The sequence below is a fragment of the Hippopotamus amphibius genome, chromosome 1 (genome assembly GCF_030028045.1).
Source record: "Hippopotamus amphibius kiboko isolate mHipAmp2 chromosome 1, mHipAmp2.hap2, whole genome shotgun sequence".
Classification (NCBI taxonomy): Eukaryota; Metazoa; Chordata; class Mammalia; order Artiodactyla; family Hippopotamidae; genus Hippopotamus; species Hippopotamus amphibius.
This window is the reverse complement of record NC_080186.1, coordinates 14,533,763-14,555,809: the sequence shown is the minus strand read 5'-3', so window position 1 is coordinate 14,555,809 and position 22,047 is coordinate 14,533,763. Positions and strand designations below refer to the sequence as shown.

The window sequence follows — 22,047 nt, the reverse complement described above, 5'->3', positions numbered from 1 at the left end:
AGTTCAAATTCTGGACCTCATTCAGCAAATTATTCACTGCCTTCCCTGTCCCAGGCTCTGTTAGTTCTGGAATGCTGTGATGAACAAAAAAAGTAGACACATTCCCTTTTTTTTTCTTTTTTTTGGCGGCATCAGGTCTGTTGCTGTGTATGGGCTTTCTCTAGTTGTGGCGAGCGGGGGCTAGTCTTCGTAGCGGCATGCAGGCTTCTCAGTGTGTTGGCTTCTCTTGTTGTGAAGCACGGGCTCTAGAGTGTGTGGGTTTCAGTGGCTGTGGCGTGTGGGCCCAGTATTTGTGGCTTGTGGGCTCCAGAGCGCAGGCTCAGTAGTTATGGTGCACAGGCTTCGTTGCTCCATGGCATGTGGGATCTTCCTGGACCAGGGCTCGAACCCGTGTCCCCTGCATTGGCAGGTGGATTCTTAACCACACTGCAGCACCAGGGAAGTCCTATAGACACACTCTGAATAGACAAGAAGTTGATATGAAAATACTTGTCAAACTGTACCTAGAAAGTGTTGTAATTGGGGCATTTGACCAGGTTAGAGAAATCAAAGCAGGCTTCCCTGAGGAAGTGCTGCTGAGCTGAAATCTGAAATAGATATTGGAATGGTAGGCAGTAGACACTAGGCTACACAGGGAGGTAAGCATGTTCCAGAGAGAACAGAAGTTTGTGATTTTTGAGTGTCTGTCTGCACGCTTGGCATTGTAAAGGGAAATGGGAGAATGCCAAAAGGTATCTCCTTAGGAGTAGCAGTAACATTTAAAAAATGGCTGTAATTTCTTGAGACTTAAGAAGAATATGTATACATTGTATAGGTTGCAAACCATAAGAAAGGAAAAAAATTGCCTGAAATTCTACCACTCAAATTGGTAAATGTTCTTCTAGACATTTAATGTATGTATGTCAACGAAAACAGGATCACTGTTACAAAATATCATAGACATGTTTACAGTCTAGGATACGATTATGGATTATAATCACATAGATTACGGACGCCATCATAGATTCTATGTTTTCAGTGACTGATGGTGTTCCACTGTATAAATATATATACCATAGTTAACTAATTCACTTATTGAACACTTCTTTAGGTTGTTCCAAATTCCTTGTTTTGATGAAAGTGCTTGGATAAACCTTCTAAAACGTGAATCTTTGTGAACTTGTTCTGTTATCCCCTTGGGGTAAATTTCTGGAAGTGTAATTGTTAGGACAAAGGGTATCCTTACTTAAGAATGTGCGATGTTGTGCTGAGCTGCTCTAACGTGCGCTCCTAGCTGTGGTGTGTGCCGGTGCCCCTTCCCCAGGTTCTCTTTGACAGTGGGGGTCATTAGCCTTTGTGGTTGCTAATCTTAGAGGAGAAAGGTAGCACTGTATTGCTCTTATTTATGTTTTGTTGATTACTAGTGTTAGTGTGATCATTTTCACACTGTCCGTATCATTTGCCCCAGTTTTCTCTTTGATGTTTGTTCTTTCTTCTTATTGATTTACATGAGCTCATTGTGTGTATGTAAGATATACTAACGCTGACATGTGGTCATTTGGACAGAAAGAAGATTTTACTCAGATTTAATGTAAACTTTTGTTTTTATTCTCTTTGGTTTGTGTCCAGATATTTTGTAAAAGTTGCTAACTTTTACAAAAAGCGTGACTTTTTAAAATTCTTCTCAAAAGAGTGACTTTTTAAAAATTCTACCAACATTTAAGTGTTAGTATCTTCACATGACCCAATAGCTTTGAATTAACAGTTTAAATTCCAAAATTTCATGGATTTGGAAGTTTCTTCTAGTCCTGAAGTTCTTAACCTGAAGCCTGTGGGTCCTTAGGCAGCCTGTAGATGGGCTTCAGGGAGATTGTAAGCTTCTGAAATTATATGCAGATTATATATGTTTTAGCATTTTTTTTTTTCCTAGGGAAAGGTCTATAGATTCTGAAGGGAGTGTAAAACCTCAAAACGGCAAGGTCCGTGGTTTCCAAGATGTAATTTGTTGCGAGTTGTTAAGGTTTGTGTTTCCCTTTTGCTCTGTGTAGGCATCAGGGATTTGGGGTGCTCTCAGTAATATTGGCAAACCATGCCGTCAAGCTGTTGACGTCTCTCTTTCAAGACCTGCAAGTGGAGGCTCTGCACAAGGTGAGGGCTTGTCCTCAGAGCCGGCACGTTGTCTGCTGGCTGCCCTTCTGGCTAAGCTCGCTTGAGCCATCAGATCAGGTGGGTGTTTCCTGCTGAGTCCTAACGTTAATTCTCTTTTGATGTCGTTACCTTCAGGGTTGGGAGGCAGATGGTCCCCCTGCGGTCCTGAGCGTTATGGCCCAGAGTACCTCCATACAGAGGATTCAACGGCTGATTGACTCTGTTCCACTGACGAACCTGCTGTTGACGTTACTTTCAACTTCCTACAGAAAGGTGGGTGGGGTCATGCCATTGATAATTTGGAAGATCTTTTCTCAAAATGAATGAGACTGACTGTACGCCATGATCTTTATAAACTCGTAGTTTGTGGTAATGATTTTGAAGATGGGAAGAACTCTTAAATGATTCCAAACATTTGAAGTAGTTACTATCAGCTGCTTGGGGATTCCTGACAGTTGGCATGCTGAAGCAGAAACAGGGCACTGTGGAAACATTCCTTTTTCAGTTCTTGTCCAGCTCTCTGATTTTGGAGTGCTCTTATAGGATAAAGCTGTGAGAGTCCTGGAGGGAGCTATTAGGAGAAATTACTTCTTGAATTTAAAAAAAGAAGACACGGAGAAAACTTCATGTGGCAGGTGGGACGAAGTAGCATGGCTCCATTTTCGTGATCATCAATTACAGAAGCCTCGCTCTTTTCCTAGGCCTGTGTCCTGCAGCGTCAGAGGAAGGGCTCCATGAGCAGCGATGCCAGTGCCTCTACTGACTCAAACACCTACTATGAGGATGATTTCAGCAGCACGGAGGAGGACAGCAGCCAAGGTAGGCGCCCCCTTTGCTCTCTCCCAGGGGGTAAGCTACAGAGTACAGCAGGAAGTGTCCCCAGGGGCTTCCTGTAGCTTCCTAGTCAGCGTTCTCTGTCACCTGCCTGGAGTGGGTCTTGACTGCGGGTGCACTTAAAGGTGACATATTGTTCCCGAGTAAGCGGAGCTGTTGGAGACTGTGGGATTGAAACTGCCGTCAGCAAAGCCCGGATTGCTTTTCGTGCTTTTCCCTCCACAATCAGAACACATCTCAGTTGTTCGTATTTCTTGTTGTGCTGACCCATTTCGTGAACTCTGCTCTGAGCTTTCCCAGTGAAACTCTAAAGGCCATGTGTGAGGTGTTGGGTTTGGCTGATGTCATAGGTGTGTGGCTTGGGGAAGCACAGAGAAAGAAACACCAGACTGTTGTGGTGAACAACAGGGCAACACTAACATTCCCTCCTGCCTTGGCTCAGAGAGAGGTTGAATAGGATCCAGTATCTCAGATTCTTTCTAACCAGGCTTGTGGGAGCAGTATACAATATTGCAGAAGGTACGGTTCTTATCTAGGGGTTTATAGTTGGTAGACAAGTAAAAATTTGCTCTTGAGAATGCTTGACTTGTTGCCAATAAAAGCAACTGAGGTGGCTTCTCTTCCTCCATTGGGTTCCTTTAAAAAAATGCCAGTTGTATTGAGGTATGATTTATATACAGTAAAGTACTCCCGTGTTGTGTATACACTTAGATAAGTTTTGACAGGTTTATGCAGCTGTGTAACTACCACCATAATCTGTATATATACCTTTTGTTGCTTTTGACTCAGGCACTTTTACAAAGCAGATGTGCTAAAAATTCTTTAAACACGTGTTATTTTTGTTGCTTTTCTCTTTCCCCATTAGATGATGACAGTGAGCCTATTCTGGGGCAGTGGTTTGAAGAGACTATCTCCCCCAGTAAAGAGAAAGTGGCTCCTCCGCCTCCTCCCCCACCCCCTCCACTGGAGAGCTCGCCTCGAGTTAAAAGCCCCAGTAAGCAGGCCCCCGGTGAGAAGGGCAACATTTTGGCGAGTCGCAAAGATCCTGAATTGGTAAGAGTGGGTTTCTGAGGTTGGGGGCGGGAGAAATGGGGAGAAGGGATGTGAAAAGCAGATCATTTGAACAAAAACATTTTGTAGGTTGGATAACTGATGTTTAAAGATATTTTTACTTACGACTTAAGTGTATTGATTGCTTGATTAAATAACTCTTATACTCTTGGTGTTATTTCTCTGATCGAGGGTTAGTAAACATAGCCTTTGGAGTTAAGTAGAATCTACCACTTACTGGCTTTATGACTTTGGGCAAGAATCTGAATTTCTCCAAGCCTCAGTTTTGACTCCTGTTGTCTGGGAGTGATTGTACCTCCTCTAAGAGTTGTGAAGAGTTAAAGAGTTCTTAGCCTAGGTCTGGTACATCGTAAGTGATTGCTATTTGTTTTCCACTGGTATTTATTAATGATGTACTGTGTGACCGCAGCCCCTCTTCTGAAGCTCTATCAGTAAACAAGTCAGATACAATCTTTGCTTTCATACAGCTTAGTCTAGTCAAGGATGTGGATGAAAATTTAATTTTAATAGAGAAGTAAAGAGCTGGGAATTCAAAACATATATAATAATATAAGCTTCAGAATTGAATATATCAGTAATATCTTGGAGCTGGACAAATATGGGACCTTAGAGGAATGAAAGAAATGAGTTAGTCTCTTTGGAAATCCTCTGTCATGCAATGTTTCCTGAAGTCTGTTGTATTAAATTGGCATACCCTTTTTTGTAACTGGGAGAATCACGTGGGAAAGACTGTTATAACTTAGTCCCACTGTATGTGAATTAAAGTCTGATTTTTTAATTCATTGTGTTTATTGCATGAGGCCTATGGGCATGTTTTATTTTCGATTTGCATTTGGGATTCGTAGGAGCTCTGGGCGTACGAACCTGGTATGAGCGTTTTTGTGTTCTTTTTAGTTTTTAGGTCTGGCTTCTAACATTTTGAACTTCATCACCTCTTCCATGCTGAACTCTCGGAACAATTTTATCCGAAACTATCTGAGTGTGTCTCTTTCAGAACACCACATGGCCACCCTGGCCAGTATCATCAAGGAGGTGGACAAAGATGGACTCAAGGGTCAGTAGATAGGCTGTGTGCCTGCCGGATTATTTTCTAGTGGCGTTTGGCTGTTGGCAGGGTGGTGCAGTGTGCATCAAGTAGATGCTCGAATCACTGGTTTTTCCATTTGTCTTCAAGGTGCATCAGATGAAGAGTTTGCTGCCGCCCTTTATCACTTCAACCACTCTCTGGTAACTTCTGACCTCCAGTCGCCTAACCTGCAGGTTTGTGTGCACTATGACTGTTTAGGCCAAGAGCTCTCTACATCTGTACTCTGTAGGCTGCACTTGTTTCTGTCCCTGCAAACAGTTTGTCATGGGATCCCCTCCCTGGAAAGAGTGTGGAGAAAACTATTCTAGTATGTCCCTCTGCCTTAATTAGGATCATTTCAAGAAAAAGAAAATGTGTCCTTTATCCCCAAGTCACTTAGTAAGCTTAAAGAAAAGGAAGAACTACAAAAACAGCTGATGACTATCCTAGTAGGAAAGTAAATAGACAAGAGGGCATTTTATTAAAAAAAAAAAAAAGAATGACCAACAAACATAGGAAATGTTCACCATCATTAGTAATCTAGGAAATATAAATTGAAATGCATGTCTTAAAAGAATCAATCAGGGACTTCCCTGGTGGTCCAGTAGTTAAGACTTCACCTTCTAACGCAGGGGGTGCAGGCTCAATCCCTGGTCAGCAAGCTAAGATCCCACATGCCTCTTGGCCAAAAAAACAGAAGCAATATTGTAACAAAGTCAATAAAGACTTTAAAAATGGTCCACATCAAAAAAAAAGGAAAAAGAAAAAAAAATCTTTTTTAAAAAGATTTATTGATTTTATTTTTTATTTATTGGCTGCATTGGGTGTTTGTTGCTGTGCTCGGGCTTTCTGTAGTTGCGGAGAGGGGCTACTCTTCATTGCAGTGCACAGGCTTCTTATTGCGGCGGCTTCTCTTGTTGCGGAGCACGAGCTCTAGGCGCACGGGCTTCAGTAGCTGCAGCCAGTGGGCTCAATAGTTGTGGCTTGAGGGCTCTAGAGCGCAGGCTCAGTAGTTGTGGCACACGGGCTTAGTTTCTCCAAGGCACGTGGGATCTTCCTGGGGCAGGGATCGAACCCATGTCCCCTGCATTGTCAGGCGGACTTGTAACCACTGCGCCACCAGGGAAGTCCTCGCCTATACACTCTTACTTGCAAACCTACCACCAGAATAAAGTCTAGGCTCTTGATTGTGGACATCTAAACCTTGTGGCTTTCTTTTCTCGCTGAAGTAGCAGATATCTGGCATTCTAAATCTCAGATTCCTCATTTCATTAGTTTTATGTATGTATTTGTTGTTGCACTTAAAGAATGCTTTAAAATTAAAAATTTTTTGATTGTTTTTAGCAATGACATCATGTTCTATGCAGTTTTTTTCGCTTAATATTACTTAGTACTTTATTGCCAGAATTTATCTGTACTGTTGTATGTTTCTGTGGTTTTGTTTTGACTGCTACGTGACGTTCCTTGTGTTTGTGACTATATACCAATTTATTCACCTCCCTTCTCCCATTGATGGACATTTGGGTCGTGTCAGTCAGGCTTTATTGCTGTTCCAGGTGTTGCTATAATCTTTCTTGTACATGTCCCCTGTATGCACCCTATGCCAAACTGCTCTCTATAGTAGCTGCACCAAGGTTTACTGTCACTAGTAGTGTGTCAGGGATATGTGGATTCATATTCTCTCCCACCATTTGGGGATGTCATTTTTTTTTTTTTAAAGATTTTTTTGATGTGGACCATTTTTAAAGTTTTTATTGAATTTGTTACAATATTGTTTCTGTTTTGTGTTTTGGTTTTTTGGTTGCGAGGCATGTGGGATCTTAGTTCCCTAACCAGAGATTGAACCCACCCCCCTGCACTGGAAGGTGAAGTCTTAACCACTGGACCACCAGGAAAGTTCCGCAATGTCATATTCTGATAATAATTTAACACGGTCAAAGTTAGTGGTTCTCAGTCTTTAGTGTACATAAGGATTTCTGGGGAATTTGTTAAAACTGTGGATTCCTAGTTACTGTGACCCCTCCCCTCCCCCCCCCCCCAACCCCAGTAGAGTTTAATTTGGTAGATCTTCAATAATTTGCCCTGAGATTGTTTTGAAAAGTTTTTTGTTACTCTTAAGATTATTTCAGTAGATTCTCAGAATCAAAACACAATTCAGGGGCTTTCACTTGCCCTCAAAAGGGACAAAATCCAGGAACCTATTTCAAGAAGTTGAAATTGATTCTCACAATCCCAAGCTGTTTGAGAAATTCTTGAACATTTCTTTTGTTTAGAAAGAAAATTATAAAACCTATTTGTACTTACCTACTGTTACATGAAAATTTTTTTGGCGGGAACGGGAATATAAATAGAAGAGAAAAGTTGTTGACCTGTCTAAGGCAAAGAGAAGGAAAGGCTTCAGTTAGTATGTTGCCTTCAGTACCTTCTCAGACTTCAGGGTCAGGGTGTCCTGCCAAAATTATCAGCTTCTTTCCCAGATCATCCAGGGAGGTTTCAAAGTGCATAGATTTGGCCTTTTCTTGTCTAAACTAGTCCAAATAATGGGGAATGAATATTTTTCTCCAGAGAATAGGATTCTTAAGACTCCTGTAATGATATTGCCCTCTCAGCATTTTAAAAATAATTATAGACCTTGTGTGGACATGCAACCTGGCTGCCCATAGCTACTGACTCTGCAGGGGAAATCCTCAGATCTCCTTTTTCATTCCATCTGCAAACATGGAGCTTTAAATTGTTGCCCACATTTCGTTGCTGTGAAGGGTAGTCAGTGTAATCTATCTGCTGTTGAGTTCCCCTACCTTGGATATTGTTTCTTCGGAGTAATGTGCCTCAGCCAAGGTGCCTGACTTAGGTTGTGAGACACACACAGTGTTTTCTAAGGGAGGTTAATAAAATGTATTTTGTTACTCTTATTATTTAATATTATATTTAATATTGCATATAAAATTATGCTAACATAATAATACTATTATAGCAGTGGTCCAGGTTCATTCATAAATATTCATTGACACTTAACTGCATGCCAGGAACTGTTATAGGGGCTGAAGACATAAAGGTGACTTGGGTTAGTGTGGGTCATGAGAGAAGGGAGATGGGTGTGGATAAAGGACCTTTTGTAGAGATCATGGGAAATTATTTGAATGAGGTGAAGGACAAGGAGAGGAAGGAGTCCAAGATATTGCCTAAATTTAAAACCATTAAAACCCAAATGAGACTAGAAGGCTGCTGTTGTCTTTTTTTTTAATTTTTTGCTGTGCATGGGCTTTCTTTTAGTTGCGGTGAGTGGGGGGCTGCTCTTCATTGTGGTGCGTGGACTCCTCATTGCCGTGGCTTCTCTTGTTGTGGAGCACAGGCTCTAGGCGCGTGGGCTTTAGTAGTTGCAGCACATGGGCTCAATAGTTGTGGCTCACAGGCCATAAAGCACAGGCTCAATAGTTGTGGCGCACGCGCTTAGTTGCTCCACGGCATTTGGGATCTTCCTGGAGCAGGGATCAAACCCGTGTCCCCTGCATTGGCAGGCGAATTCTCAACCACTGCGCCACCTAGGAAGCCCAATTGCTGTTGTCTTTAATAGAAATAGGGAAGTCAGGCAGGGGAGTTGGTTTGGGGGTAGAAGGAGCGATATTGAGTACTCAGTGGCTCATTCTTCTAGGTTGAAGTCAACTCAGAGATTGTATTTACTAATGGGTCACATTTATTTTTTTTTCAGGTTTCTTTAAAAAAATTTTTTTTTAATTGACATATAGTTGATTTATAGTGTTGTGTTAATTACTGCCATACAGCAAAGTGATTCAGTCATACACATATATACATTCTTTTTTTTTGTGTTCTTTTCCATTGTGGTTTATCATAAGATATTAAATTTAGTTCTTTGTGCTATACAGTAGTTCCTTGTTGTTTACCCATTCTATATATGAAAGCTTACACTTCTAACCCCAGCCTCCCACTCCATCCCTCCCAGAACCTCCTCCCCCTTGGCAACCACCAGTCTGTTCTCTGTGTCCGTGATTCTGTTTCTGTTTTGTAGATAGGTTCATTTGTGTCATATTTTAGATTCCACATGTAAGTGATATCATATGGTATTTGTCTTTTTCTTTCTGACTTACTTCACTTAGTATGGTAATCTCTCAGTCCACCCATGTTGCTGCAAATGGCATTATTTCTTTCTTTTTTATGGCTGAGTACTATTCCATTATATGTATGTACCACATCTTCTTTATCCATTCATCTGTCAGTGGACATTTAGGTTGTTTCTGTGTCCTGGTTATTGTGAATAGTATTGCTATGAACATAGGGGTTCATGTATCTTTTTGAATTATAATTTTGTGTCTGTATATTTGCACAGGAGTGGGATTGCTGGATCATTTGGTAATCTATTTTTTAGTTTTTGGCGAACCTCCATACTGTTTTCCACAGTGGCTGCACCAACTTAAATTCTCATGGGTTGCTTTTCTTCACGTTTTCTCAGAATTATCCTTTGGATTCTTGAGGTACATGAGACACAAGTTGACATTCTCTCTGTTTTTAAAAACAAACAAGTCAGTGTCAGCTCTCCAGCATGACCTTTTGTCCCTTATAGTAGGCTAGCCTTAGAGTCGTTGTGAGGTCAAGAAATCGTATAGCTGAGTGTGAGGCTCTCCTTTAAGGGAGGAGTCAGCTGAAGGCAGCAGAGGCAGCATCTATGTGATGATATTGTTTCCTTTGTCAGCGTGTTGAATTTTATAGCCCTTTAGATCAAATGAGAAAAACAGTTTGTACATTATCAATATTTTTAGCTTAAGTTGTCACCATTACTACTGTGGAAAAAATTTCATTTTAAATAATGAAATTTTGACATGCCAGTGGGATGATGATGTCTAGAAAATAGGTGGAAATGTGACTGTGAAATTCAGGAGTTAAAAAATTAAGATTGATCATATGGCTTTGGAAATTATCCATTGAGGCAGTTGTTGAAGTGATGAGAAACAATGAGGTGGATTGAGGGGATAGCAGTAGCGATGCAGGCTGAGGCTGAGACCTCAGGAATGCCAGCACTGAGGAGGCGTGGAGGAGAGGTACCAGAGGGTGGCAAGGAGTGGGTCAGGCCAGGGTTTTGCGGTGCTGTGGCTCAGTTTTACTACTTAGGAAATCACTTATTCTCCATTAGAGCTAACGAGAGTTTGAGTGGTAGGGAAAACTAGGTTCCTGAGGAATATTAGCTCGTTTCTTAAAGTTCTGGGCCTAAGTAAACTGACACAAAGACACAAAAAACTGACATGAAACAAAAACTCACTTTAAAAGGTGTGTACATAACCTTATAAGGAATATACATTAATCATAATCCTTCCACAAAATTCATGATTTTAATTTTTCATGTTTCCTTCTAGTCCCTGTCTCTATAGTGGCATAGTTTTACAGTTATCAGAACATCGATAAACACGCCTTGGTTTCTGCTTTTTCAGATTTTACCCTTATGTGTATATGTAACACAATATATGTAGAGTATGTTTTTATATTTACCGTGGTCTTTGTAGTTGCCACCGTTGTGGCTGCATGTCCCTTGATTGGATTTATTTCTTATTACGGTAGTGCTCCAGTTAATACTTCTGATATAGCTCAGGCATGTTGGTTTATTCATTTTTTTGAATTGTTTTCTTGAGTCAGAAATTGAGAAGTCAGTCCTTATGGCTGTGTTGAGCATCGCGATGAAGAGTGTAGGTTTTAGAGATAAACCTGGCTTCGTGACTTGGTAGTCTCGTGGCTTCGGTCATGTTCTTAAGCCCCTCTGAACTCTGTGAAGTGGAGCACACCCCACCTGACATTACAGTGCTGAACATTTAGTGTGACAGTCTCTGTACAGCACTTAGCCTATGGTAACCCCCCAATACATGGGGACTACTCGTCATATCTGTGACTTTTTGAATATTTGCAAGGAATAGGGTCCTCTAGGATGTTTTATAAGAATATAATTTAATTTGGCAGACTTCAGAATTTATCCTGTATCCTGAGGTAACCATGATTTGTGTTTTCTGAAGCCAAATGAAAAAGCAGGCTTTTGTCTGGTCTTCCATTGGCATCCTGCTCAGTTGTGTGTGTGTTTGAGGAGATAAGTTACAGCTTAGATAACTGAGCTGAAAGGAAAGCTCATTTGAAATACATGTCACAACTGGAGGCAAAGAGAGCCCTGATTAATTCTAGATGCCCTGACATCTTAGAGGCACAGTTTCTCTGCTAATACTGTTAATGCAAGTTACTAGACCTGTAAGTTGTTGGATCTCCCCCTTTGGATTGTTATTTGTGGTGTGTAACTGATTATGCAAGAAGAACTGTCAGCTGTTACAGTTGTTGAAGAAATTTTCTTTCAAAGGCACAGTATCCATTGGAAACTTATCCTGATTCTGCTGTCTCCATGTACATCTCCTTTTTGGGGACCCCATTTCTGACACTAATTAACTGGAATTGTTAATGGAGTTAGGTTAATACTTTTTCCTTTATATTTTTCTCATGTGTTGAATGACCTTTTTCAAACTGCTTCTAAATCAGAATTTCTGTGTCCTCCTTTCCTTAAAGTACCACTTTCAGTGTTAAAAAGTAACATTAGAGAGCATTAGTAATCTGTTGACCTCATTCCCTGCCCTTTTCCCTAATGGTCTCTTGTATGTCTTTCATGTTAGAACACACTGTTGCAGCAGCTGGGAGTTGCTCCTTTTTCTGAGGGCCCTTGGCCCTTGTACATTCATCCTCAAAGCCTCTCTGTGCTTTCACGCCTCCTGCTCATCTGGCAACATAAAGCCAGCGCTCAAGGTGACCCTGATGTCCCTGAATGCCTTAAAGTTTGGGACAGGTAAGTTAACTTCATTAGAAGCCCCAAGGAGAAGGCTGCTTTTTAAAATTTGTTTCTTACTTGTAGTTCATCTGTGGCTCTGAGATGGTACTCTGATGATAGGTGTAAAGTGGCAGGGGTGGAGGAGTGTATTTCTGATGGGGGAATTTGGGAGGAGTTGTACTGTTTAAAAAACAGAAGTACATAAACTATGGTCTGGAAACAGAATCTTCCTTTAGCACATGGGGGATTTGGTTGCAATTTTGAGATAGACCTGAATCCTGAATGTATCCAATTTTGTCCTGACCTGGTTTTTTTGAAAGAGGGAATAGGGAAGCCAACTCTGTCTTTGGTTATTTTGCTTTCAACATGAAACCACTTAGAGTGACTTGCAGTCTTTTTTGGACAACTTTTAAAGAATTTTTTTACTTGGGGGAAGCTCAGATTAATCATTTAAATCCTCTTTAGATGGACCTATATTTGCCATTTTTGTTTACATGGTTGGGAGTCTTCAAAGCAGTTTGTTTTCCTAAAAGGCTTTGTTTTCCTCTTCCCCATTCTGTGATCAAATAGCTCTAATGCTGGATTTGAGGTATTATAAACCCCCTTGAATGCCAGAGATGCACTATATTTTTTCTGGTGGAATCTTGCAAAAAGGCCGGAAGGTGGGGGGTGGGAAGTGGTGAGGGAAACCCTTATTAAAATACAAATCTCTATCCTAATAGCCAGAGGCAGTGGAAATAGTTGGCTACATTCATTCCTTTTTTGCATAAAAGCTTTTTTCACAAGTTCTCTGAATAGTGTAATTTTTTAAATTGCTTTTTGGTGCATTGAGTTATTTTCGTCTATTATCATGCAGTGATTGTTAACCTATAGTATAAACTCTGAAAACGAGAATTAAACTATAGAGTCAAAATTATAGGGAAAAAGTAATTGAATTTTTTCTATCTGCCTGGATATATATATATATATATATATATATATTTAAAATTTATTTATTATTTTTTTTTGAGGTACACCAAGTTCAATCATCTGTTTTTATACACGTGCCTGGATATATTAATTTGAAAAAAAAAGCCACCTTTTGGAGAACTTGTTCTTTTCATTGTCAGAAAAGGCAGCATGGGGGTGAACACCACTGTGGCCACGGTTAATGTTGTTGAAGGGTTCTTGAAAATATTTTTGTGGCCAAATCTGGCTTTTTTGTAGCCAAGATTTAGTTTTCGTCTTTCCATTGCATGTAGCTTCTTGTCTTCCTTAATTTGTTTTCTTGATGCCTGGCTTTAGGAAGTGTGACTCTTCTGGCACCGGGCATTGTTACTCTTGGGGGATGACTTTTCCCCACCAAACATGTTCTCCTTTCCTCTGTGGCAGGTTTTTGTCGACAATGAAGCAGAATGCCCTGCAGGGGGTGGTGCCCGGTGAGACAGAAGACTTGAATGTAGAACACCTGCAGCTGCTCCTTCTCATTTTCCACAACTTCTCTGAGAAAGGCCGGCGGGACGTATTGACCCTTTTTGTGCAGATGATCCAGGAGCTGAGTGCCAACATGGATGCCCAGATGCGCTCTGTGCCTCTCATCCTGGCTCGCCTACTTCTGATCTTTGATTACCTGCTTCATCAGTACTCCAAAGCCCCCGTGTATCTGTTTGAGCAGGTACAGATGTGAACACATTCTTTTCTGCTTTGCGGCTGTTACTAAGAGCATTATTATTCTCAAGTTACCACGCTCCAAATCAAAATGACTGCTCACTTTAGGTTTTGGGTGTTTGTGTTTGAGTAGCCTTAGGTGACCCCGAGGAATTGTGTCTGTGCACCCACACTTTAGCCAGAAGCGATAAATGTAGATTATTTGATTTGATGCATTTGTTAAAATTGGGGCATAGGCTTTGTTCACGGGTGTCCTTCTTTGAACTACCCCACTTTACCTGTGTCGAATACAGTGCCGTGTGTGTCAGGCCTCAAGTTAGTATTTACTAGTGGTTGAATGAGGGTTGGGCAGTAAATTTGGTGGGTTAGTAAATTCCTTTGTTGCAGGGATCCAAAATGAGGGTGGGAAGGCCATTTAAGAATTATTACTTCAGCGTTTCTTAAAATGTTTCATGGAGCGTTAGTTCCTTTATACTCCAGCAAAAAGATGCTTCTCAAAAGAAGTCACAGAAAAATCTAAAATTTTATTTTGGTTTATAAGTTTCCCAAACTTTGCTGTAGCAATCCAATATCCTGCGGGGCGGGAGAAGCAGAATGGGACTGTGTATCTTTTTTAATTTGAGTATTTGTGTTTTAAAAGGTGCAACAGAACCTGCTTAGTCCTCCCTTTGGGTGGGCAAGTGGGTCCCAGGACAGCAGCAGCCGCCGGGCGACCACCCCTCTCTATCATGGCTTCAAAGAAGTAGAAGAAAACTGGTCTAAGCATTTTTCATCAGGTTAGAAAGAAGATTGTCAGTAAGAAACTGACTTCCTGATTCTCATTGGAGGGGTTGAATTTGGGGCTTGGGGCATCCTTGAGGACCTTTGGTCATCAGTTTAGTCTCCTCCCTGTGGGTGGCGGATACCTACGGACTCAAAACTCTTGCGGAAACAGTCTCACATCTCCTACATTTATTTAAAAGCAAAAAATATTGAGACACGAGAATTAGGAATCCTCTGGCCATAGAGTGCAGTATATGTATTCCTGCCACTCTGGCTGCTGGAATTAAATTTTCCCTTAGGGACATGGTTCTAACCCACAGGCTGATTTCTCTGGGTCATGGCCTTCAGACAGTGGGAGCTGTGACATACTCTCTGGTGTTTCTCACATAGTCGTGGTCTGTACATTTGATGAGGTGCCTCTTGTGTTCATTTTAGCATGTGTTTGCTTTTATCTGAGGGTTGTTAGATGTAAAGTGTATTTGGTGGAAATGGTCATCAAACCCTAGTGTGGGATCTCTTAGTAGTCAGTCCCTTTGATATTGGGGAAACAGCATTTAAGTTTAAGGCAGTCAGTCTAATGGTACAGTTTTGTTGGTTAACTTGATGATTACAGAGTGAAGTTAACTCCTAGGGCAGAAGTGTTCAGCTGCGGATGATGGTGCTGCCCATCCCCACAGGGGCCCTGGGGACATACTTGGTTGTCACAGCTGGGAGGTGCTACTGGCAATCAGCGGGTAGAAGCCAGGGTGTTGTTCAACATCCTGTAGTGCACAGGATGGTTTCCCACAGCAGAGGACGATCTGGCCCCAAATGTCAGTGTGTAGCGCCAAGGTTGGGAAACCCTGGTCCAAAGTGTTTTCTTAGTTTTTACGTTTTGTACTTGTTAGACTTGAGAACGAAACCATTCTTTCAATAAGCACATTGTTTTTCAGATGCTGTCCCGCAACCCAGATTCTACTGTGTCCTGTCCCCAGAAGCCTCAGAGGATGACTTGAACCGACTTGATTCTGTGGTACCGAATTTAAAAATCCCTATTTACGTGTGGCTTAGATGGTCTCCACCAAAATCAGTCTGTCAGGGGAAAGGGAGTGACTTACTATTTGTAATGAGAGACTTTAGTCTGTATTAGGATTTGAGCTTATTCTAAAAGGAAAATGTTATTTTGAGGTTTATCCACTGGGCTCCAGTTTGGCGGTAGGGGACGTCCTTCCTGGCGATTGGCACCTCTGACACGTGATTCCTGAAGACTGTCTCTGTTGGCGTTTTCACACATGCAGCCATTTAATGGACAGAACAGTTGCCTCACCCTAAAGCATGCACTTGGTGCTCACAGTAATCTGTAAACTAGATGGTCCCTGGGTGGGAGTCTTGCTGCAGTGAGAAATTAATAACTATATTTGGGGTGAGCTGTGTTGTCACTCCGGAGTTTTAGTGGTAGTGTGTGGGTAGTAGGAAAGAATACGTCAAAAAATAAGAAAAAAAATGATTGTCTTTCTGTCTTGATATTAGGCATGTGATGTTCTTTTCTCCAAGCTTGTCAAGTATGATGACCTCTACGCTGCACTGACATCCCTGCTGGCAGCTGGATCCCAGCTTGATACAGTCAGGAGAAAGGAAAACAAGAACGTAACAGCCCTGGTAAGACCATGGACACCTGGGCTAATTAAAAAGAGTTTGAGATGTGTTTGATTATTGGGTAGTAGTCTACCAGAAATTGCCTTCTGAGATCTAGTCAGTTTATTGGATATCTGTTTGTGAAACTGACAAGGTACTTCATTATTTCTGTCTACTTTGGGTGGTTATGTTCACCTTTGAGATAATTCTGATCATGTTTGCACTTTTTTGTCAACATTGAAGAATGTGACTTTGAGAGTAACGGTCACCTAAGTTCTGTATCTCCTGTGAGTGCTGGTTGATATATGATATTGAAAGCCTCACACTTGAGCTTTTTCTCTGGTCCTGTGAATGTGTCTCGAACCTATGGGATTCATAACAGCCGTTAAGGCCACAGAAAGGGCCAGCTGATTACGGGCCTGCTGAGGAGGATGTCTTCCTCTCTTTCGGTTACTTGGCAAAATTATTGGGGAGCCAAAGTTGTCTCAGAGTAGCTTTCTTGGCCTGTGAAATGTACAGAATATGGAACAAATTTTATATAGATATAAAATGTGTGTTTTACCATTTTCTGCTTTGGGTGTATTCTCTAGGAAAATCTGGTGAGCAGACTTGAGAGCCAAATCTCAGTTGAAGATTGGGACTCCACCCAGTTCTGCTATAAAAATCGTGTTTGGCACAATTTTTACTGTTAGGGAGATCTTGAGGCAATACCAAAAGCTACCTCTGTGATTGCTTTCCTTGCTTCTTGCAGGAGGCCTGTGCCCTTCAATATTACTTCTTGATACTGTGGAGGATCCTAGGAATTTTGCCACCATCAAAGACTTACATGAACCAGCTGGCCATGAACTCGCCAGAGATGAGTGAATGTGACATCCTACACACTCTGCGGTGGTCTTCCCGCCTCCGGATCAGCTCCTATGTCAGCTGGATAAAGGTAACACACAGCTTTACCGCTCTGGAGTATTCAAAGCCAATGTGCTGGAATTCTGGGAAGTTTTAAATTTAAGGTTAATGAAAGCCTTAGACCCTGTCTGTATTGATCTGAACACTTTTTTCTTGCTGTAAATAGGACCACCTTATCAAACAGGGAATGAAGGCTGAACATGCTGGTTCTCTCCTAGAACTGGCAGCCAGCAAGTGCAGCTCAGTGAAATACGATGTAGAAATTGTAGAGGAATACTTTGCTCGACAGGTATGTTAATTTGGGGTCCATAATGATACAACTTGGCTTTTGCCACATTTTTTTGGCCATTACTAATTAATATCTTGGGTATTTTTAAAGATCTCGTCCTTCTGTAGCATCGACTGCACCACCATCTTGCAGCTCCATGAAGTTCCTAGTCTGCAGTCCATTTACACCCTTGATGCTGCTATCTCAAAGGTCCAGGTCTCTCTGGATGAGCATTTTTCTAAGATGGCTGCCGAGACAGATCCTCATAAGTCATCTGAGATCACCAAGAACCTGCTTCCAGCCACGCTGCAGCTCATTGACACCTATGCGTCATTCACCAGGTGTGCCCGGCTGCCTGCCCAGAGCTGTCAGAGACAGGGACGTTAGATGCTTGGGTGGTTTACTTTCATCTTTAAATATTTTCTAGCATTTTTCTTGTAGGATGGAAAGAAAGATAATGGAATTTTTCCAAACACTATCATTTCTGTTATTCACTAAGATGAAGCTCTTTAAATTTCATGATATGTAGGTAGAGAAAAAATTTTCTTCATGAATTAGAGAGTATTTTTTAAAAAAATATTTATTTATTTGGTTGTGCCGGGTCTTCGTTGCAACAGGTGGGCTCCTTAGTTGTGGCACATGGCCTCCTTAGTTGTGGTATACAAACTCTTAGTTGTGGCATGCATGTGGGATCTAGTTCCCAGACCAGGAATTGAACCCAGGCCCCCTGCAATGGGAGTGTGGAGTCTTAATCACTGTGCCACCAGGGAAGTCCCCTAGAGAGTATTTTGAAACCCAGCCCTTTCCATAATGAAGATTGCAAATTGTACACTCTGTGGACTTGCTTTGTTTATGCTGCATTATGTTTAAATATTTTAGAATTCATTTTCAGTGTATAAAAATAGGAAATTTATTCACAAGTCAAGATGTCTGGCTTTTCTTCCATTGGAAGAATTGGCAAAACTGGGCCTGTCTTCCCATATGACAGTAACAAACCACAGCTAAGGACTGGCTGCTTTTTGTTAGACATTCTCACTGAGCCCCTTTAAGCTCATTTACTTTATCTGGTCCGTATAGGATTTCACTGTTCAGTTCCTGTTTTATGGGACGTTGATTGTGAAAGGGACTTGGATTGTTGAAAAACTTAACTAATGTGTTTTAGTGTGAACGCTTTGCAGTAGACAGAGGACTATTGCTTGAGGCAAAATTTTTGAACAAATATGAGCAATAAGCTTGGATAACAAGTGTGAGTTCTTGCTGTGTGCTAAGTGCTTCTCCAGGTGCTGGGGGGGCAGCGGTAGCAAAGCTGACCACGTCACTGCCTCTTGAGAGTGTCGTGGCTCTACGCTGGCCCATCAGGCTAAATAAGACGTTCTAAACTGAGCTGTTAATACATGTTCCTGGGCAAATAAGTTTGGGAAGTGCTTTTTTTAAAAAAGAAAAAAAAATTAGTACTTCTCAGAGCCTTTAATATATACATTGCCAGTCTTCTGAGGCCAGGAAGAGTGGGGTAGATATGTCCTGGAATTGAGTTTTGTGAGCATTTCAGAGAATGGCATTTCTTTGGGAAACAGTTGTCATTGGAATTCTTAGCTGACCTAAAGGGGCAGGCACTGTCAACTGCATTTCTTAGATTAGGAAACTGAGATACAGGGTTTTTGATTTGTCTAGGGTTAGTTTTTCCTAATCAACGTGGCACTAGATCCCTTCGGCTTTGACATAACCCCCTATTTTTTCTCCAGAGCCTACCTGCTGCAGAACTTTAATGAAGAGGGATCCACTGAAAAACCTTCCCAGGAGAAATTGCGCGGCTTTGCTGCTGTTTTGGCTATTGGCTCTAGTAGGTGCAAGGCGAACACTCTGGGTAAGTGAATATGCTATTGAATAAGACTGTTTACACTAGTACGACTAGTAGTGCTATTTCTCTCTCTACCTGTCTCCTGCATTTATCAGTTATTGGGATCTTTCTGAGTATCAAGCACTGACATAGGCTTATCTGTTTTGATCTTCCGCATAACTCTTTTAGGTAAGTTTTGTTACTCATTAGGAAACTGAAGCTTAGAGAAGTTATTTGCCCAAATCCTACATCTTGCAAGTGGCAGAGCTGGGATCCAAACCAAGATCAGGTGGTTCCAAGGCATTAGGCTGTTTGGCTGTTGGCAAAGATCTTTGTTCTTCTTTTCATTTATAGAGATTAGGAAGACTAGCAAGCTGCTGCTTCATGCTGGGGAAAACCTCTTCCTTATGTTAGGAATGATCTGGTAGAAATTTAGGATGGGGAATCAAAAGGACTTGAGCAGGACTGGAGTCAAGTGCAATCGTTACCCTTTAAAATTTACAGGCATTTGTGTATTCCTGAATTTCAAGCTTTAAGTACCCTTTTAATGTTCAGATATTCTCACTTTTAGAAATTTAATTCCATTACTTCATTGAATATACTGTTCTTAATGTTCATTAATGATCCCTGCCCTCAAGATTTGTGTCAAGGAGAAAAGAGATCAAAGTGATACCTAATCATAGAAGGTCTAGACGTTTAACAGGGACTTGTAGTGATTTGCTCACTTTGCATCTTTTGTTCAGTTGTCTTCTTTACTTGCCAGATAGAAAGTGAATATGATGGAAAATGAAAACCTTATAATTGAGATTGTTTGCTATTAAGCAATTAGCACGTTCTTGGACATAGTCCTGCTCGTGAAATACCCATCTAAGCTATCTTAGTAATTATTTTGGCAGCCTGGACTGTGGTGTGTTTTTTTCTGCATTTGGGCTTGGCTTTTAAAATGCTATGTGTCATTCTTTCTCTCTTTCTCTCCTGTGATGATTCCTTCTCCTTTCTGTCACCCCCCAGGCCCAACACTGGTTCAGAATTTACCGTCATCGGTGCAGGCTGTGTGCGAATCCTGGAACAACATCAACACCAATGAGTTTCCTAACATTGGATCCTGGGTGAGTGGCTGTCTGTTCCCAGGAGTAGAAATTAGCACTGTTCTGTTTCCGTATTCTGTTCTTATTCTTTAGGTTTAAACTAGCTACCAAGAGATCTCAATACGCTGCAGTAGTATTTGCTATGGCTGCATCAATAATCAAGGCCTCAACCTACCCAAATGGTACTCATGTGGTCATTTTGCTAAGAATAGGAAGTCTGTTACTGTATTACAGGATAATGGCTTTATTACAGTGGACCCGTGAGCAGTACAGGGTTGAACAGCAAGGGTCCACTTACACACGATTTGTTCTACTAAATCTGGACTATGGTAGTGATCTGTGGCTGGTTAAATCCATGGATGCGGAACTGCAAATATAGGGGGCTGTAAAGTTATATATGGATTTTTGACAGCATGGACGGTCAGCACCCCAACCCCATGGCATTCGAGGGTCAGCTACTAGGAGCCTCAGTTTCTTCACCTGTTAAATCCGGGGATGTGAAGATTAGGGATATTAAATGTAAAGTGCCGAGCACATTATCTGGCCCATGAATTCTCGGTAAATGTTACCTGTTTCCTTTCCTTTTTAGCTTGTATGTCAAGAACCTGCTCCTTTTGTCCAAATTTTATGGGATAGCTTTGAAGTTCTCTAGGCTTTTGGAAGACTGCTGAGTCTTCCGTCAGTTTCCTTGATCTTTCTGTGTGCTCTACTCAGATTACTTCTATTAACCGATTATTGCGTTATTACAGTTCTTTGGAAAAGCCAAGTGTTATAATCTTGTTATCCCTGCTTTGTAACTGTGACCTGTGTTTACATCACCTGGAGCTATAGTGCAAGAATAATTAAGATATTTGTAATGGGGACCCAGACGCAGTTGTAAAATCCAGATCTTTCTGTTATTAGAGGCAAACATAGTTTTAATGTTAAATATAATTATTTGAAAAGTGGTATTGGGTATCTTAACTTTGTACGAACTAAATTTTAGCCTAACTTTAACTTTTTAAATTTTAACTCCGCTTTGTACTAACTAAAATTTGTTAACTGCTTCCTTTAGTCCACCCCACTTTCTTTCCCAGGATGAATAAGAGTGTATACTGAATAGAGTCACTGTAAGCCTCAGTGGGGTCTTAGATTATGTCATCGTGGTTTCTTTTTTCTCATATAAGAATTTGGTCTTGGGAGATAGATGGTCTATCCATTTATGTCTGCTTTGCCTCCTTTCAGCGCAATGCCTTTGCCAATGACACCATCCCTTCTGAGAGTTACATCAGTGCTGTGCAGGCGGCTCACTTGGGGACTCTTTGTGGCCAGAGTCTGCCCCTGGCTGCATCCCTGAAGCACACCCTCCTCTCACTGGTCAGGTTGACTGGAGATCTTATAGTGTGAGTACCTACTGTGCAGCCCTAAGTGCTCTCTACTCCTGTATTCTGTCATAGCTATAGGAAGACATGATAGTCCTTTTTTTGCCTGCTTCTATAGCAGAGAGAGCCTGTTGCCTTAGAGTGTGAGCATTTACCTGGAGTGATTTTTATCTTGATTGTGAAGGGCAGCAGGGAACTTCCCCCCCTCTTTCTGTGTAGTGTGTTTCAGAAAAGGCATACTGGCTTTAAATCCTGTTGTGATTTGGAGGTGCTTTAGGTTTAAGTTTCAAGGTGACAATGATGTATTTGAAGTCATGCTTCTCCAGATTCATTGTGGAAGTTAGATGCTGCCATCGTGGGGACTAGGGCAGGCTAGTGGAGGGACTATTTTGTCTTCCTGTACATAGGTCACGGGTAAAGTCCTGTATCTCGTTGCCGTAAGAGTGACGCAGATTCCTGTCAGTTCTTTTAGAAAGGTTGTCTGGGAGGGTTACTAGTTTAGGTTTCAGTTAATTTTCTTTTCTGAATATTATAAAATATATCTTATATTATTAATTTCACACTTCAATAAATGGATTTTTCATATGGAAGTGATTTTAGCTTCTGATATAATAATGGGAAAGGAGGCCATGAAGTTGCATGATTTTACCTGTGTGAAAAACAA

The 22,047-nt window shown here is 41.3% G+C and overlaps 1 protein-coding gene across 4 annotated transcripts in view; it reads left to right on the top strand.

Annotated features, from left to right (window-relative positions):
- UBR4 (ubiquitin protein ligase E3 component n-recognin 4) overlaps positions 1 to 22,047 on the top strand; it is a 129,428-nt gene that overhangs the window by 17,042 nt on the left and 90,339 nt on the right. For all 4 annotated transcript variants that reach the window (XM_057698006.1, XM_057698007.1, XM_057698008.1 and 1 more), the window contains exons 12-28: positions 2,028 to 2,127; positions 2,263 to 2,400; positions 2,829 to 2,946; positions 3,827 to 4,014; positions 4,927 to 5,086; positions 5,207 to 5,292; positions 11,752 to 11,921; positions 13,275 to 13,557; positions 14,191 to 14,326; positions 15,245 to 15,324; positions 15,822 to 15,950; positions 16,678 to 16,860; positions 16,996 to 17,118; positions 17,209 to 17,438; positions 18,840 to 18,961; positions 19,946 to 20,043; positions 21,247 to 21,404. In XM_057698006.1, the coding sequence (XP_057553989.1) occupies positions 2,028 to 2,127; positions 2,263 to 2,400; positions 2,829 to 2,946; positions 3,827 to 4,014; positions 4,927 to 5,086; positions 5,207 to 5,292; positions 11,752 to 11,921; positions 13,275 to 13,557; positions 14,191 to 14,326; positions 15,245 to 15,324; positions 15,822 to 15,950; positions 16,678 to 16,860; positions 16,996 to 17,118; positions 17,209 to 17,438; positions 18,840 to 18,961; positions 19,946 to 20,043; positions 21,247 to 21,404 (2,502 nt within the window). The remainder of the gene's footprint in view (positions 1 to 2,027; positions 2,128 to 2,262; positions 2,401 to 2,828; positions 2,947 to 3,826; positions 4,015 to 4,926; positions 5,087 to 5,206; positions 5,293 to 11,751; positions 11,922 to 13,274; positions 13,558 to 14,190; positions 14,327 to 15,244; positions 15,325 to 15,821; positions 15,951 to 16,677; positions 16,861 to 16,995; positions 17,119 to 17,208; positions 17,439 to 18,839; positions 18,962 to 19,945; positions 20,044 to 21,246; positions 21,405 to 22,047) is intronic.